Here is a 13,335-nt window from a genome sequence, read left to right on the forward strand (position 1 = left end):
TCCACCAAATCTCTTCCGTCCACGTTTAGGATAGATGTGGCATGATAGCGAGGGCAAAGGTCAGCCCTTCAAACAAGAGGTGAAGCTGTTTCCCTCTAACCAGTCCCTCTGTCCTGACTCCCTTCCTCTCCCCTTGGCTTCTGCAGGCAGGTAAGACCTGGATCAACAGGGGCTGTACCCAGACCTGTACCTGCATGGGAGGGGCCATCCAGTGCAGGCAATTTCAGTGTCCCTCAGAGACCTACTGCAAGGACATCGAGGACGGCAACAGCAACTGCACCAATATCCGTAAGGGAGCCAAGGTGGGGGTGGGGCGGGGGTGGAGGAGGGTGTGTTCATGGCCGGAGGCATCAGAAGGGGAAGGAGGAGCTCAGTCCTCTGGGCTTTTAAGATCTAGGGTTGGGAGAGAGTGTGAGCATCCGTGGGTGGGCTGGATCCCTCATCACTGTCTTCATCCTGTTAGTCTGCAAACTGAGCGGGAAGGTCCACGTTCTTCTAAGCAATGCTTTTAACACACGTACAGGGCTGTGCCTCTGTGTGTGTGCGTGCGTGTGTGTGTGTGTGTGTGTGTGTGTGTGTGTGTGTGTGTGTGTGTGTGGTATATGTGGAGGCCAGAAGGAATGCTGAACCCTTGAAGGTGGAGTTAGATGTGGTATCGAGCCATCTTACATGGATGCTGAATTCAAGTCCTATGTAAGAGCAGCAAGCAATTCTAAAGGCTGAAGCACTTGTTTGCCCCCTGGTTTGGTCTCTGAAACTTGCTCACTTGGACCTCCTATGTCGTCTCCACTAATTCTAGTCTCCCTCCAACCCCTAGCTCTCCAGTGCCCACCCCACAGCCACTACGCCAACTGCTCTCCACCCTGTCAGCCTTCCTGCTCAGACCCTGAAGGCCACTGTGAGGGTTCCAGTACCAAAGCCCCCTCCACCTGCAAAGATGGCTGTGTCTGTGAACCTGGCTACGTGCTGAATGATGACAAGTGTGTGCCCAGAATTGAGTGTGACTGCAAAGACATTCAGGGTGTCCTCATCCCTGTGAGTGGGCGTGGAGAGTGGGGTTGGTGGGGGTTGGGAAGTGGCCCAGGGTGTGAAACATTTGCTGAAGAGAGCTCTGGAGGGAAGTTGTTTGCCCACCCCTCCCGTGAGGTCCTGAATTTGAATCTGTCCAATCAATGCAAGCCCTGGTGGTGTCTGTAATCCAGGGCCGAGGGACAGTAGATAGGGGTGCATGACAGTAGTGAAGAACAGAAAGGAGAGAGGAAGGGGGAGGGGGAGGGGGGAGGGAGGGGGAGGGAGTCTCTGTACAAAGTAAGAGCTGAGGACCAATATTCAGGATTGTCCTCTGGCCTCCAAACATACATACATTCCTGTTCTCCATCCCCATAAACATGTTAAACTTTTTGTAAAAAGGGAGATTGAGGGTCGCTTTTTCATTTCTTCTGCTTCTCTCCACTTGGGATGTTCCTGTCTCTATATGCTAGTCTTGGCAGTATAAAGGTTGATTAGGTTCTAGAACATACCATAGCCTCAGCCCCTCTTAGGAGAGTCTAGTCAGTTGCTTTAAAACTGAGCTGTACTCCCAGCCCTCTCTATGTCTAAGCCACACTCCCACACCCTCTTGGAGGATTGTGGGCAGATGTTCTACTTCTAAGTCACATCCCCAGGCCCTCTTGAAGAACTCTGGACCCCCATATTATAATGGAGAATTCTGGCCGAAGTCACACCTCCAGATTCTCCTGGAGGATTCTGGGCAAGTGTTCCACTTCTAAGCCACAACCTGACAAGTACCCTCCTTACCAATTATCATGGAAGACTCTGGGCAAAGGCCCTACATTTGAGCTAGGCTCCCAGACCCACAGTTAGGGACCATAGGGCTGAACTCTTTCACTGACTTATGCCCTAGCTCCTCACTGAGGATTCTAGGCGTGAATTATTCTGCTGAGTTATGCCTACAGCCTTCAGTGCATTCCCCGACCCGCCCCATCCTGGGATACTTTCCACCCATAGTTGGCTAAATGAATACAGACAGAACCTGCCAACAAGGAAGGCAAAGGTAACTCCCTCAGACAGGAGGCAAGGCTGTCTTTCTCTAACAAACCATTTGCCCCCACTTTCTCCTTCTTACTTCTGCAGGCAGGTAAGACCTGGATCAACAGAGGCTGTACTCAGAGTTGCACCTGTAAGGGAGGGACCATCCAGTGCCAGACACATCACTGTCCCTCGGGGACTTACTGTGAAGACACCGAGGATGCCAACAGTAGCTGTGCCACAATCAGTAAGGGAGCCACAGAGGGATGTGGAGAGGGTGTGCTCATGGCTGAAGAGACCGACCAGGAGCAGGGCAAGAAGGAGAGAGTCCCCTTGGCCTATGAGATCTGGGAGAAAAGGCACCTCAGTGGGAATGGCTTGTGGGGATCCATGGCTGGGCTGGATTCCTTCTCACTATGGGTCCCTCAGCTGGGAGTCTCCACATTAACTTGGAAGGTGCATTCTTCCTTTGAAAAGTTTTATTTGTAATTCCATGTATAATGGTATGTCTGTATATGGCTCAGTGCACCTGAGTCAGGGCACGCAGGAGGATATCAGATGGATGCCCTGGAGCTGGAGTCACGTGGGAGTTTTTAGGAGGCCAAGCTTAGGTCTACCATGAGAACAGCAAGTCTGCTTAACTGCTGAGCCACCTCTCCAGCTCCAAGAGATCTATTCCTCTTTTCTTTCCTTAGAGCTTAGCACAGAAAGTTCATAGTCAGTAAATGTTGGCTGAATGAATTACAAATGGTAGAAAAAGCTCCACACTCTCTTGAGTATTCCACAAAGTCTGGTCTCTGTAGCCTACTCTGTCCCTTGTTCTCTCCATTAACCTCCCCCCCTCTCCCCACAGCTCTGCAGTGCCCGGCCCACAGCAACTTCACCAGCTGCCTACCTTCTTGTCTCCCTTCCTGCCTGGACCCAGAAGGCCACTGTGAGGGCTCCACCACCAAAGACCCCTTCACCTGCAAGGAGGGCTGCGTCTGTCAGCCTGACTATGTGCTGCTTAACGACCAGTGTGTACCCAGAACTGAGTGTGGCTGCAAAGACACCCAGGGCGTTCTAATCCCAGTGAGTGGGCGTGGAGAGTGGGATGTGGGGTGTGGGTGGGAAGAGAGCTCAGTGGGTAAAATGTTTGCCTTCCCTAGTGTGAGGACATGCGTTTGAATTGGTACAACCATCACAAGCCTTGGTGGTATGTGTCTGCTATTCTAGGGACCCTACAAGGAGATGGGAGGCAGGTACAGGGGAGTCCCTAGAAACATGAGCGCTAACTAGTGTGTGGGCAGGGGTGAAGGACAGCAGCAAAGAGAAGAGAGAGACACTGTAATATGGGGTGGAGGAAAGGAAGAAAGACTGTCTCAGTACAAGGTGGAAGATGAGGACCAACCCTAGAGACTGTCTTCTGACCACCACACATTAAGTGTGTGCCCCTCACCCCTCCCTAAAGCTATTTTTTCAAAAGGCAGGATTGGTGACTTAGGGATTCTACTGTTGCAGTGAAACACCATGACCCAAAAGCAAGTTAGGAAGGAAAGGGTTTGTTAATGCAGCTTGCTTCCAGACCATAGACCATCATTGACAGAAGTCAAGGCAGGAACTTGGAGGCAGGAGCTGATACAGAGACCATGAAAAGTGTCACTTACTGGCTTGCCTCACATGGCTTGCTCAGCCTGCTTTCTTATAGAACCCAGGTCCACCAGCCCACCCACCATGGACTGAGCCCTCACCCAGTGATCACTAAGAAAACACCTTACAGCTGGATCTCATAGTGGCATTTCCTCAACTGAGGCTCCTTCCTCTCTGATGACTCTAGCTTGTGTCAAATTGATACACAAAACCAGCCAGTAAAATTGGGGACCACTTTCTCCTTTCCTGTGCGTTCTTCTATCTGTCTGTATGGCGGGTCCTGTTGTGTGAAGGTTGGTGATGTCCTGGAACATGCTAAACCAATGCTCTACTGCTGAGACCACCCAGCCCCTCTCTGGAGATCTGGTCAGGGGCTCTGACACTTCCATATACTCTTGACCCTCACTGAGGATTCTGTGCCACTCCTCTGTCACCCTCCCACCATGTCACATCCATTCTTGGCAGCTGCCATACCAGTAAGCAAGGTCTTTATCCACATACCAGTGATTCCTGGGCAGTTTCTCTACTGCTAAAGCCACCCCCAAGGTCTCTTAGAAGATCCTTACACATTTTCTACAACTGAGCCATACCCCCCAGCCTCTCACTGGAGGATACGAGACAGTTTTGTACTACAGTCATACCCCTAGACTCTCTTAAAGCATCCTAAGCAAACGGTCTGCCTCTAAGCCACAGCCTCCTCAGGTCCTCCCAAATACCTGCCCCTCATCAGTGACGACTCTAGTCATAGGTTCTGCATCTTAGCTTTGCTTCCAAGCACCAAGGGAGAGTTCTCTGCCCAGTGAGGCACACCTCAGCTACTTACTGAAAGACGATACAATTGAGCTTTGTCCATAATTCCAGAGTCATCCCCTTTTCTCTAAATCTTTTCCAACCATGCTTGGGGTTCCTCAGTGGATGTGAGGCTAGCCCTTGAGGTGGGAGTCAAGGCTGTTTCCCTCTAACCAGTCCCTCTGTCCTGACTCCCTTCCTCTCCCCTTGGCTTCTGCAGGCAGATAAGACCTGGATCAACAGGGGCTGTACCCAGACCTGTACCTGCATGGGAGGGGCCATCCAGTGCAGGCAATTTCAGTGTCCCTCAGAGACCTACTGCAAGGACATCGAGGACGGCAACAGCAACTGCACCAATATCCGTAAGGGAGTCACAGGGGAGCGTGGGGAATGTTTACATGTGGCTGCAGAACTTAGAGGCAGAGCAAGGTGGAGCCTAGTTTCCCAGGCCTCAGAGGTCAGAGATAGGAAATACCACAGTGAGGAGGCTTTTGGGAACCTTTGACTCAGCTGGGTCCCTTCTCACTGCTGGTCCCCACAGGAGCGTGGGATAGCCACTCCTCTTTTTACTTTTATTTGCACGTATTCGTGTTTGCCTATGGGTGGGTATATCCGCATGAGTGCAACACACGTGGCAGCCTGAAGAGTGGGCTGGATCCCCTGAGGCTGATGACGCTGCTGATGTGAGCAACCCAGTGTGGGTCAGACGAACTCGGCTCAGCTCGTCCAGAACGGCAAGCACTCACGACGGCCATGCCACTCTCGTCCCCAAGACATCCAGTCTTTCTTGAAGCTGGGCACAAAGTTCTCGATGACTAAATCTTTGATGAATGGATAACAAAAGGAGGGATGCCCTACACTTGCTTGGGTGTTGTCTGTAGCCTCCGCTTGCTCTGACCTGTGCTCCTCTCCCCACAGCTCTGCAGTGCCCGGCCAACAGCAACTTCACCAGCTGCCTACCTTCTTGTCTCCCTTCCTGCCTGGACCCAGAAGGCCACTGTGAGGGCTCCACCACCAAAGACCCCTTCACCTGCAAGGAGGGCTGCATCTGTCAGCCTGACTATGTGCTGCTTAACGACCAGTGTGTACCCAGAACTGAGTGTGGCTGCAAAGACACCCAGGGTGCTCTCAACCCAGTGAGTGGGCGTCTTGAGTGGGGATTGGTGGGGGCTGGAGGAAGCTCAGCGGGTAAAATGTTTGCCGCCTCACCACAGTGTGAAGACCTGAATGGGAATCTGTAGAGCTGACGTAAGCCTTGGTGGTGTGTGTCTATAATCCCAGGGCTCCTGCTAGGGCATAGGAGGTGGGACACAGGCTAATTCCTAGAAACTTTATGAGTTAGCTATTCCTGTGTGATTGGCAGTAAAAAGAGGCAGCCGTGGTGGGGTTGGGGGTTGAGGGGAGGCTGCTGAGTACAAGTATATGAAATGAGGGCCAGCACATGAGACCATACTTTGACCACATGTACATACGCCCATATTCACACATTTGCACAAATACACACAAAGATTTTTTTAAGTGTGACTTGGGATGTGCCTAAGTACATGGCTAGTACCAGAATCTGAATGTTGGTCCTTCCTGGAACTTGACAGGCAAGTGCTCTACTGCTGACCCATGCTCTAAGCCCCTCCCTGGAAGATGCTAGCCAGAGGCTCTAAAACAGACGCATGCTCTTAGTCTCATAGTAACGTAACATTTGCTAGACAATTGCTCTACCACTAAGTCATGCCCCAAGATACTCTTAAAGGATTCTAGGTAAAAGGTCTGCATCTGAGCTACAATCCCAGGTACCCAATAGAGGATCCCAGATCTCAGCTCCACCAGTGAGCAACAGACCAGCCCCTTGCTGGACTGAGATGTGCTCACAGCCATGATGTGCTTTCCCCTTGGATACTCTCCATCTGTGTTTGTTTTAGTCAGTGGGGTGGGACCTGCTGTGGCTCTAATCCCAGGGCTATGAGGAAACAAGCAGGGGACAGAAGAGTCCCGGTAGAGAGCGGTGTAAAACATCAAAGAGACGGACTTTGTCTCAATACAAGTTGGCACCACAGCTTAGAAACCGGTTGCTGAGGGAATAACAAATGCGGGGTGATGAGCCAGATGCCCCTGTAATTCAGCCTAGCGCCATTCCCTAACCCCTGCTTCTTTGGGCCCCCTCGACCTCTTTCCACTAACCACAAGTTGGAATGTGAGGACCAACACCTTGATTGCATTCTGTTCTCAAACCACACATGGACTCACAATCGCACCTGAATCGTGTAAATACAAAGTGGGGTTGGGGCCTTCTTTCCTCTCCTCCCCACCTGAGATGATCCTGAGGATGGGTCAGGTCCTGGTACAGACTAGGGAAATGACCACCCCTGAGCCACATGCCATCAGGTCTTCAGTGGGAGCTCTAGACATGCCCCCTGCTGTTCCCACGCCCTCATCACTTCACTGCACCGCTAGGCCAGGGGCGCCGCACCAGCTGCAATTAAAAATGTATTTCTAATGTATAGTGTTGAGTTGACGGAGGAGGAACCTTCATAGAGGAAGGGCAGATGGCAGTCCTTCAAACAGGACATGAAGCTGTCTCTTTAGAACTGGCCCATGGTCGTCTGGGTTTTTTTTCCTTCCCATGGCATCTGCAGGCAGACAAGACCTGGATCTCCAAGGACTGTACCCAGACCTGTACCTGCTCAGCAGGGGCCATCCACTGTAGGAATTTCCAGTGTCCCTCAGGGACCTACTGCAAGAACTCGGATGATGGCAGTCGTAACTGCACCACAATTAGTAAGGAGAGGGCAGGGAGGGTGCGCTCGTTGCGGGAGTGGGGGTCAGAGGCAGAGCAAGCAGGACCATGGTCCCTGGGCCTTAGATATAGGAGATTGGAAGTACCACAGTCGGGAGGGACTCTGGACACCCATGGCTGGTTTGAGTCTCTTCTTAGTGGTAGCTTCTCACAGTTAGTCTCCTACATTGGCTGGGGAGCTCCATCTTTTCTCATGGCTTGGCACCACAGCTTAGAAACCATCTGCTGAAGGAATAACAATCGAGGGAAATGAGCCAGACTCCCCTGTAATCCAGCCTATGGCCATTCCCTAACCCCTGATTCTTTGGGCCCCCTTGACCCCTTTCCACTAACCACTCTCCCTCCACACTGCAGCTGTCCCATGCCCAGCCAACAGCCAGTTCACAGACTGCCTTCCCTCCTGTCTACCTTCCTGCTCCAACCGCTGTGAGGTCACCAGCCCCAACATCCCCTCCAGCTGCAGGGAGGGATGTCTCTGCAACCCTGGCTTTGTGTTCAGTGAGGACAAATGTGTTCCCATAACTCTGTGCAGCTGTCAAGATGCCCAGGATGCCATCATTCCGGTGAGTGGCTGTGGGGATTGGGACAGAGGGCCAGTTTTATCTTTTCTCTGCTTCTCTCAGCCTGGGATGCCCTGTTTTCAAAGGCTGGCCCTGGAATGAGAAGACGGCTCAGGGCTTGACACACAGTAGGCCAGTACTCTATAAGAGCCATACAGCGGCTCCCATTAAAGGATTCTTTCTGAACATGCTCTCTACAGCTGAACCTAACCCCAGCTGTAGACTTGGGGCTTTCACAAATAATTGATGTTAGTGGATAGAGTCTTTTCTAAAAATCTGCCTGCTGGTTAGCTCTGCAGTGTCTGGCCCAAGCCAGCAGTGTCTGGCCCAAGCCAACACAGCTATACACCTGTACACCTTAGATGTGGACACTTGTTAGGAAGACCATACATAAACCCTTCAGGCCTGAGCCTAAGCTGGTCTCACTGGAGCGCCCCTTGGGCTCCACGTCCTTTCTCACTGCCTGCCTTCTGCAGGCAGGCAAGACCTGGACCTCCAAAGGCTGTACCCAGAGCTGCACCTGCATGGGAGGGGACATCCAGTGCCAGAATTTCCAGTGTCCCCCAGAGACCTACTGCAAGGACAACAGTGAAGGCAGCAGTGCCTGCACCAAAATCAGTAAGGGGCAATCCCTGGGCCTGGGGTCACCGTGGGAGCCGGCGAGAAGGAACTTGGTGCTCTGAGGGCTCACTGCTGGGCTGGGTCTCCTCGCAATGATGGCCTCCCAGGAGTCTTCGTTTGTTCCTCAGTGCTCAGCTTCCCAGCATCCTCCACTGATGTCTGCTGAGTGAAGAACAGAGCAGGGCGGGAGGCTGTGGTGTTGATTTGTCCAGCTTGATTTTCTTTTTCTGACTCACTGGGGCCCCTCTATTCCTTTCCACTAACCCCATTCTTTCTATCTCATAGCTCTGCAGTGCCCCGCCCACAGCCAGTTCACCAGCTGCCTTCCCTCCTGCCTGCCTTCCTGCTTGGACCCATACGGCCTCTGCAAAGATATCAGCGCTGAAGTTCCCCCCACCTGCAAGGAGGGCTGCATCTGCGAATCCGGCTATGTGCTGGACAGTGACAAGTGTGTGCTCCGAGTTGAGTGTGGCTGCAAGGACACTGAGGGTGCCCTCATCCCGGTGAGTGGGTACCCATTGGGGGGCTGCTGAGGGCTGCAGAGATGAATCACTGGGCAAAACATTTGCGGAGTGAGTGTAACGACCTGAGTTTGAATCTGCACAACCCTTGTAAACTGGCCGTGGTAACCTGGGTCTTTAATTACAGAGCTCCCCTGGGAGTTCTGAGAGGAAAATAGAAGAATCCCAGAAACTTGTGAGGCAGTAGTAGACAACATCAAGGAACTGAGGGGAGGGAGGAGGGGGGAGGATAGGGGCAGGAGAGAGACAGGGGGCAGGAGAGAGACAGGGGCAGGAGAGAGACAGGGGCAGGAGAGAGACAGGGGCAGGAGAGAGACAGGGGCAGGAGAGAGACAGGGGCAGGAGAGAGACAGGGGCAGGGATGCACAGCAAAAAAAAAAAAAAATGAGGACTAACACTCAAGATTGTCCTCTTTTGTGGGCTCTTACATCAGCCTGTACACACACACACACACACACAGAGAGAGAGAGAGAGAGAGAGAGAGAGAGAGAGAGAGAGAGAGACATGGGGGCAGGGAGCAGCAGGCAGAAGATGGTTTGAAAACCAACGTAGGATGGAGAAGATTGTGTTCTCATTGCCTCTTGTAATTTTACCTGGGATGCTCTTGTCTGTGTGGCTGTCTCTGGACAGTGAGTGTGAAGGTCATGTCCTGGCACAGGCCGGGTGAGTACTCTGCCACTGAGCCTACACCTCCAGCCTTCACTGAGGAGAGACTGGCAAGTCTGTGCAAGACACACCAGTCCCTTGATAATTGGGGATCTGATCAGGTGCCCTATGGCTGAACTGTGTTCCCAGATCCCGTTATAATGCTGACTCCCCACACCCTCAATGGAAGATTCTAGGCAAGTGCTACTGCTGACCTTTGCACACGGCAACAGAAGCTGTCCTTCCTTAGAATACTGTTGACATAGGTCGTCCTGATTGCTGTGAATAGATGGCAAACCTAAGTCCCAGAAACAGAATGTGACACTCTTTCTAACCAGTCCCTCCATCCTGATGTTCTACCTCTTCCCATGGCTTCTGCAGGCAGGCAAGACCTGGACCTCCCCAGGCTGTACCCAGAGCTGCACCTGCGTGGGAGGGGACATCCAGTGCCAGAATTCCCAGTGTCCCCCAGGGACTCACTGCAAGGACAGCGGTGATGGCAGCAGTAGCTGTGTCAAAATGAGTAAGGGGGCCGTGGGGGAGGGAGGAGAAGGTGTGTGTGCTCATGGGGGCCGTGGGGGAGGGAGGAGAAGGTGTGTGTGCTCACGGCTGGGTGAACTGGAGGCAGGGCAAGAAGGAGCTTAACCCCAACTTAAGAGGTTGAGGATAAGGAGGGAGGGATTTGGTATCACAGGGAATGGCTGAGTCTCTTCCAGTGTTAGTATCTCAATGGTAAGTTTCCCTCACTAGGTTAGAAAGAACTGTCGTCCTTTCCTTCTGTCCTCCCTGTTGGAGACAGAGCACATCTTCAGCAAATGTTTACAGTTTGAACAATGAAGAGGAAGAAGCCCCAGACTTTGTTGGTCATTCTGCCTAGTCTGATGTTGACAGCCTCTGTTTCCTTGTGTCCTCTCCACTAACCCCACAGCTCTGCAGTGCCCCGTCCACAGCAACTATACCGACTGCCTTCCCTCCTGTCTCCCTTCCTGCTTGGACCCCAGTGACCTCTGTGGGGAGACCAGCCCTAAAGTCCCCTCTACTTGCAAGGAGGGCTGCGTCTGCCTACCTGGCTACGTGCTGGATAGTGACAAGTGCGTTCTTAGAATTGAGTGTAGCTGCAGAGACGGCCAGGGTGCTGTCATTCCGGTGAGTGAGCATGGAAATCAGGATGTGGCTGGAGACAGCCCGTAGACCCAATTTCTGTGAAATCTGTAGACAGTGAGGGCAGATGTAAGTACCCCAGACAGGGGACACTTAGAACTAGGGGATACAGAGCGGGCTCACGGTTAAACGCAGTTGCCCATTTATCTAGACGACTGGAGCCTGGATCCTGCACTATGTCAGGCTACTCACCAACACCTAGAACTTCAGCTCCAAGGGATTGATATGTCTTCTCCTCCATGGACAGTCATAACATACACTCATGTAGACATACGATACACATATAAGCCATTCCTTGCCCCCCACTTTTAAAAATTAACCTTTTAAAATGTAATTAATTTTTAAGCAAAGATTTCTTTTTACAAAGTGAGAGCCGGGGAATGGCTCCAAACAAGACACTTGCTCTCAAGCTTGAATACTCAGACTCAACCACCAAGACCCACACGGTGGAAGGAAAGAACCGTCTCACACAGCTGTCCTCTGACCTCCACATATGCACTTGTCTCTCCGGCTGGCCCTTGAGTCTGAAAGTTGATCAGAGCCTGGCACTTACTGGGCAGGAACTCTGCAGCTGAGCCATGTACCCGGCCTCTCAGCGATGACTGTTTGCAAGTGACCTATGTGGCTGAGTCTTGCTCAGAGTCCCTTTTGAGAACTGTATGCCTATGTTCTAACCACTGAGCCATGCCCCCAGCCCCTCACTGGAGAGTTCCACATGGGTACTCTACCATTAAGTTAACCCACTTGCCCTAGATACAATCTTCTTTTTTCATTTTTTTATGTCTAATTGTCAGAGTCAATAGTTGTGAGACCTGTAGACAGAGGGCAAATGCAAATACTTCAGACAGGAGGTGAGTCTGTCTCCCTAGGACAAGCTTCTTCACCCTCCCTTTCTCTTCCTGTGGCTTCTGCAGGCAGGCAAAACCTGGATCTCCAAGGGCTGTGCCCAGAGCTGCACCTGCACAGGAGGGATTGTTCATTGCCAGGATTTCCAGTGTCCCCCGGGGACTCACTGCAAGGACAGCAGTGATGGCAGCAGTGACTGCACCGACCTCCATAAGGGAGCCCCGGGGGAAGAGAAGGATGGTGTACTTGTGGCCGGAAGGACAGGAGGTAGGGTATGAAGGAGCTTAGTCCTCTGGCCTTGGAGGTCGGGGAAAGAAGGTCCCACAGTGGGGAGGAATTCTGGACACCCAGCGCTGGGCTGGGCTGGGCCCTTCCCTACTTTAAATCTCCCAAGGTTAGTCTCCCACGCGGACTTGAGAGCTACATCATTTTTAGTCTCCCACACTTACTAAAAATCAGTCTTCTTACCTTCTTCCTGGGCCTTGGCAAAAAGCACACGTTCTAAATGAGTAAAAAAAAGTAAAACAAGGCCCAAAGGTCTGTCGCTCATCTTGCCCTGTCTGGTTTGTATGACCCGGGCTCACTTGGGTCATTAACTCCACCCTCTGCCCCGCAGCTCTGCAGTGCCCCGCTCACAGCCACTTCACCGTCTGCCTTCCCTCCTGTCCTCCTTCCTGCTCCAATTTGGATGGCAGCTGTGTGGAGTCCAACTTCAAAGCCCCCTCTGTCTGCAAGGAGGGCTGTGTCTGTCAGCCCGGCTACCTGTTAAATAATAACAAGTGTGTGCTCCGAATTCAGTGTGGCTGCAAAGACACCCACGGCGGCCTCATTCCCGTGAGTGGCCGTGGACAGTGGGGTTGGTGGGTGGCAGAGGAGATGGCTGATTGGGTAAGATGTTTGCCTTGCAAGTCTGAGCACCTGAGTTTGAAACTGCAGAACCTCTGTGAGCTGGATATGGTAGCCTCCAGATTCTGCTTGTGATTAGAGAGAGACAGAAACAGACACCCTCACAGTACAGGACAGAGGTGAGGACCAACACTCCAGGCTATATTCTGACCTTCACACGTACATGTACACATATTCCCATACACATGAACATGTAGGAGAAGACACACACGATTTAAAATAAGTGTGAAATCCCACTTCTCCCCCCAGCTTTTGTGAGCCCTGGGTGCGACTGTATACTTGTCTGTTTTGTTTTGTTTCTGTTTTTTTGAGACAAGGTCTCTCTATATAGCCCTGCTGTGTATAATTTTAAGAAACCGTGCTTGCTCCTAGCTCCGTGCCTTCAACAGCCATCTCACCCAGCCCCCGTGGCTAGCTTCACCAAGCAGCTCCCTCTCCCTCAGCTCCACCAAACCTCTCAGGCTGTGCCTTTCCTCCTGCCCAGCTGAGTCTCCGCGGATAGAAAACACCAGACAGACAGTTCTAACACTTTAAAGCCAACCAGATAGCACAACCGCTGGGTGATGCTCTATTGCTTTAAACTCATCAGCTATCCCCTTAGAAATCTGCCAGTGGCGGAAGCCATCACCCCAAGGCTTACATGGTTCTTGCTCCTCCCTCCAAAGCCTGGCCAAAAAGCCCCCCCCCCCCCCCGTTTTCCTCCTCTTCCTCCTGGAACCTGGAAATCGCACCTTTTCCTTTTTACCCAGCTATTAACTTCTGCTGCCTTCATTGACATAATCAAGGAACAATTAGGGAGCCAGATTTTAGTGTCAGCTCCTCCCTCTGCATAGCCCCG

The 13,335-nt window shown here is 52.1% G+C and overlaps 1 protein-coding gene across 1 annotated transcript in view; it reads left to right on the forward strand.

Moving 5' to 3' along the window:
- Positions 1-13,335, forward strand: part of ZAN (zonadhesin) — a gene marked incomplete at both ends in the record, with an annotated part of 90,689 nt that overhangs the window by 55,505 nt on the left and 21,849 nt on the right. The window contains 14 exons of the mRNA XM_080941040.1: positions 147-288; positions 818-1,035; positions 2,134-2,275; positions 2,882-3,099; positions 4,667-4,808; positions 5,365-5,582; positions 7,077-7,218; positions 7,592-7,800; positions 8,274-8,415; positions 8,704-8,921; positions 9,966-10,107; positions 10,513-10,730; positions 11,660-11,858; positions 12,208-12,425. Of these exons, the coding sequence (XP_080797166.1) occupies positions 147-288; positions 818-1,035; positions 2,134-2,275; positions 2,882-3,099; positions 4,667-4,808; positions 5,365-5,582; positions 7,077-7,218; positions 7,592-7,800; positions 8,274-8,415; positions 8,704-8,921; positions 9,966-10,107; positions 10,513-10,730; positions 11,660-11,858; positions 12,208-12,425 (2,568 nt within the window). The remainder of the gene's footprint in view (positions 1-146; positions 289-817; positions 1,036-2,133; positions 2,276-2,881; positions 3,100-4,666; positions 4,809-5,364; positions 5,583-7,076; positions 7,219-7,591; positions 7,801-8,273; positions 8,416-8,703; positions 8,922-9,965; positions 10,108-10,512; positions 10,731-11,659; positions 11,859-12,207; positions 12,426-13,335) is intronic.

Source organism: Micromys minutus (assembly GCF_963924665.1).
Source record: "Micromys minutus genome assembly, chromosome: 29".
Lineage (NCBI taxonomy): Eukaryota > Metazoa > Chordata > Mammalia > Rodentia > Muridae > Micromys > Micromys minutus.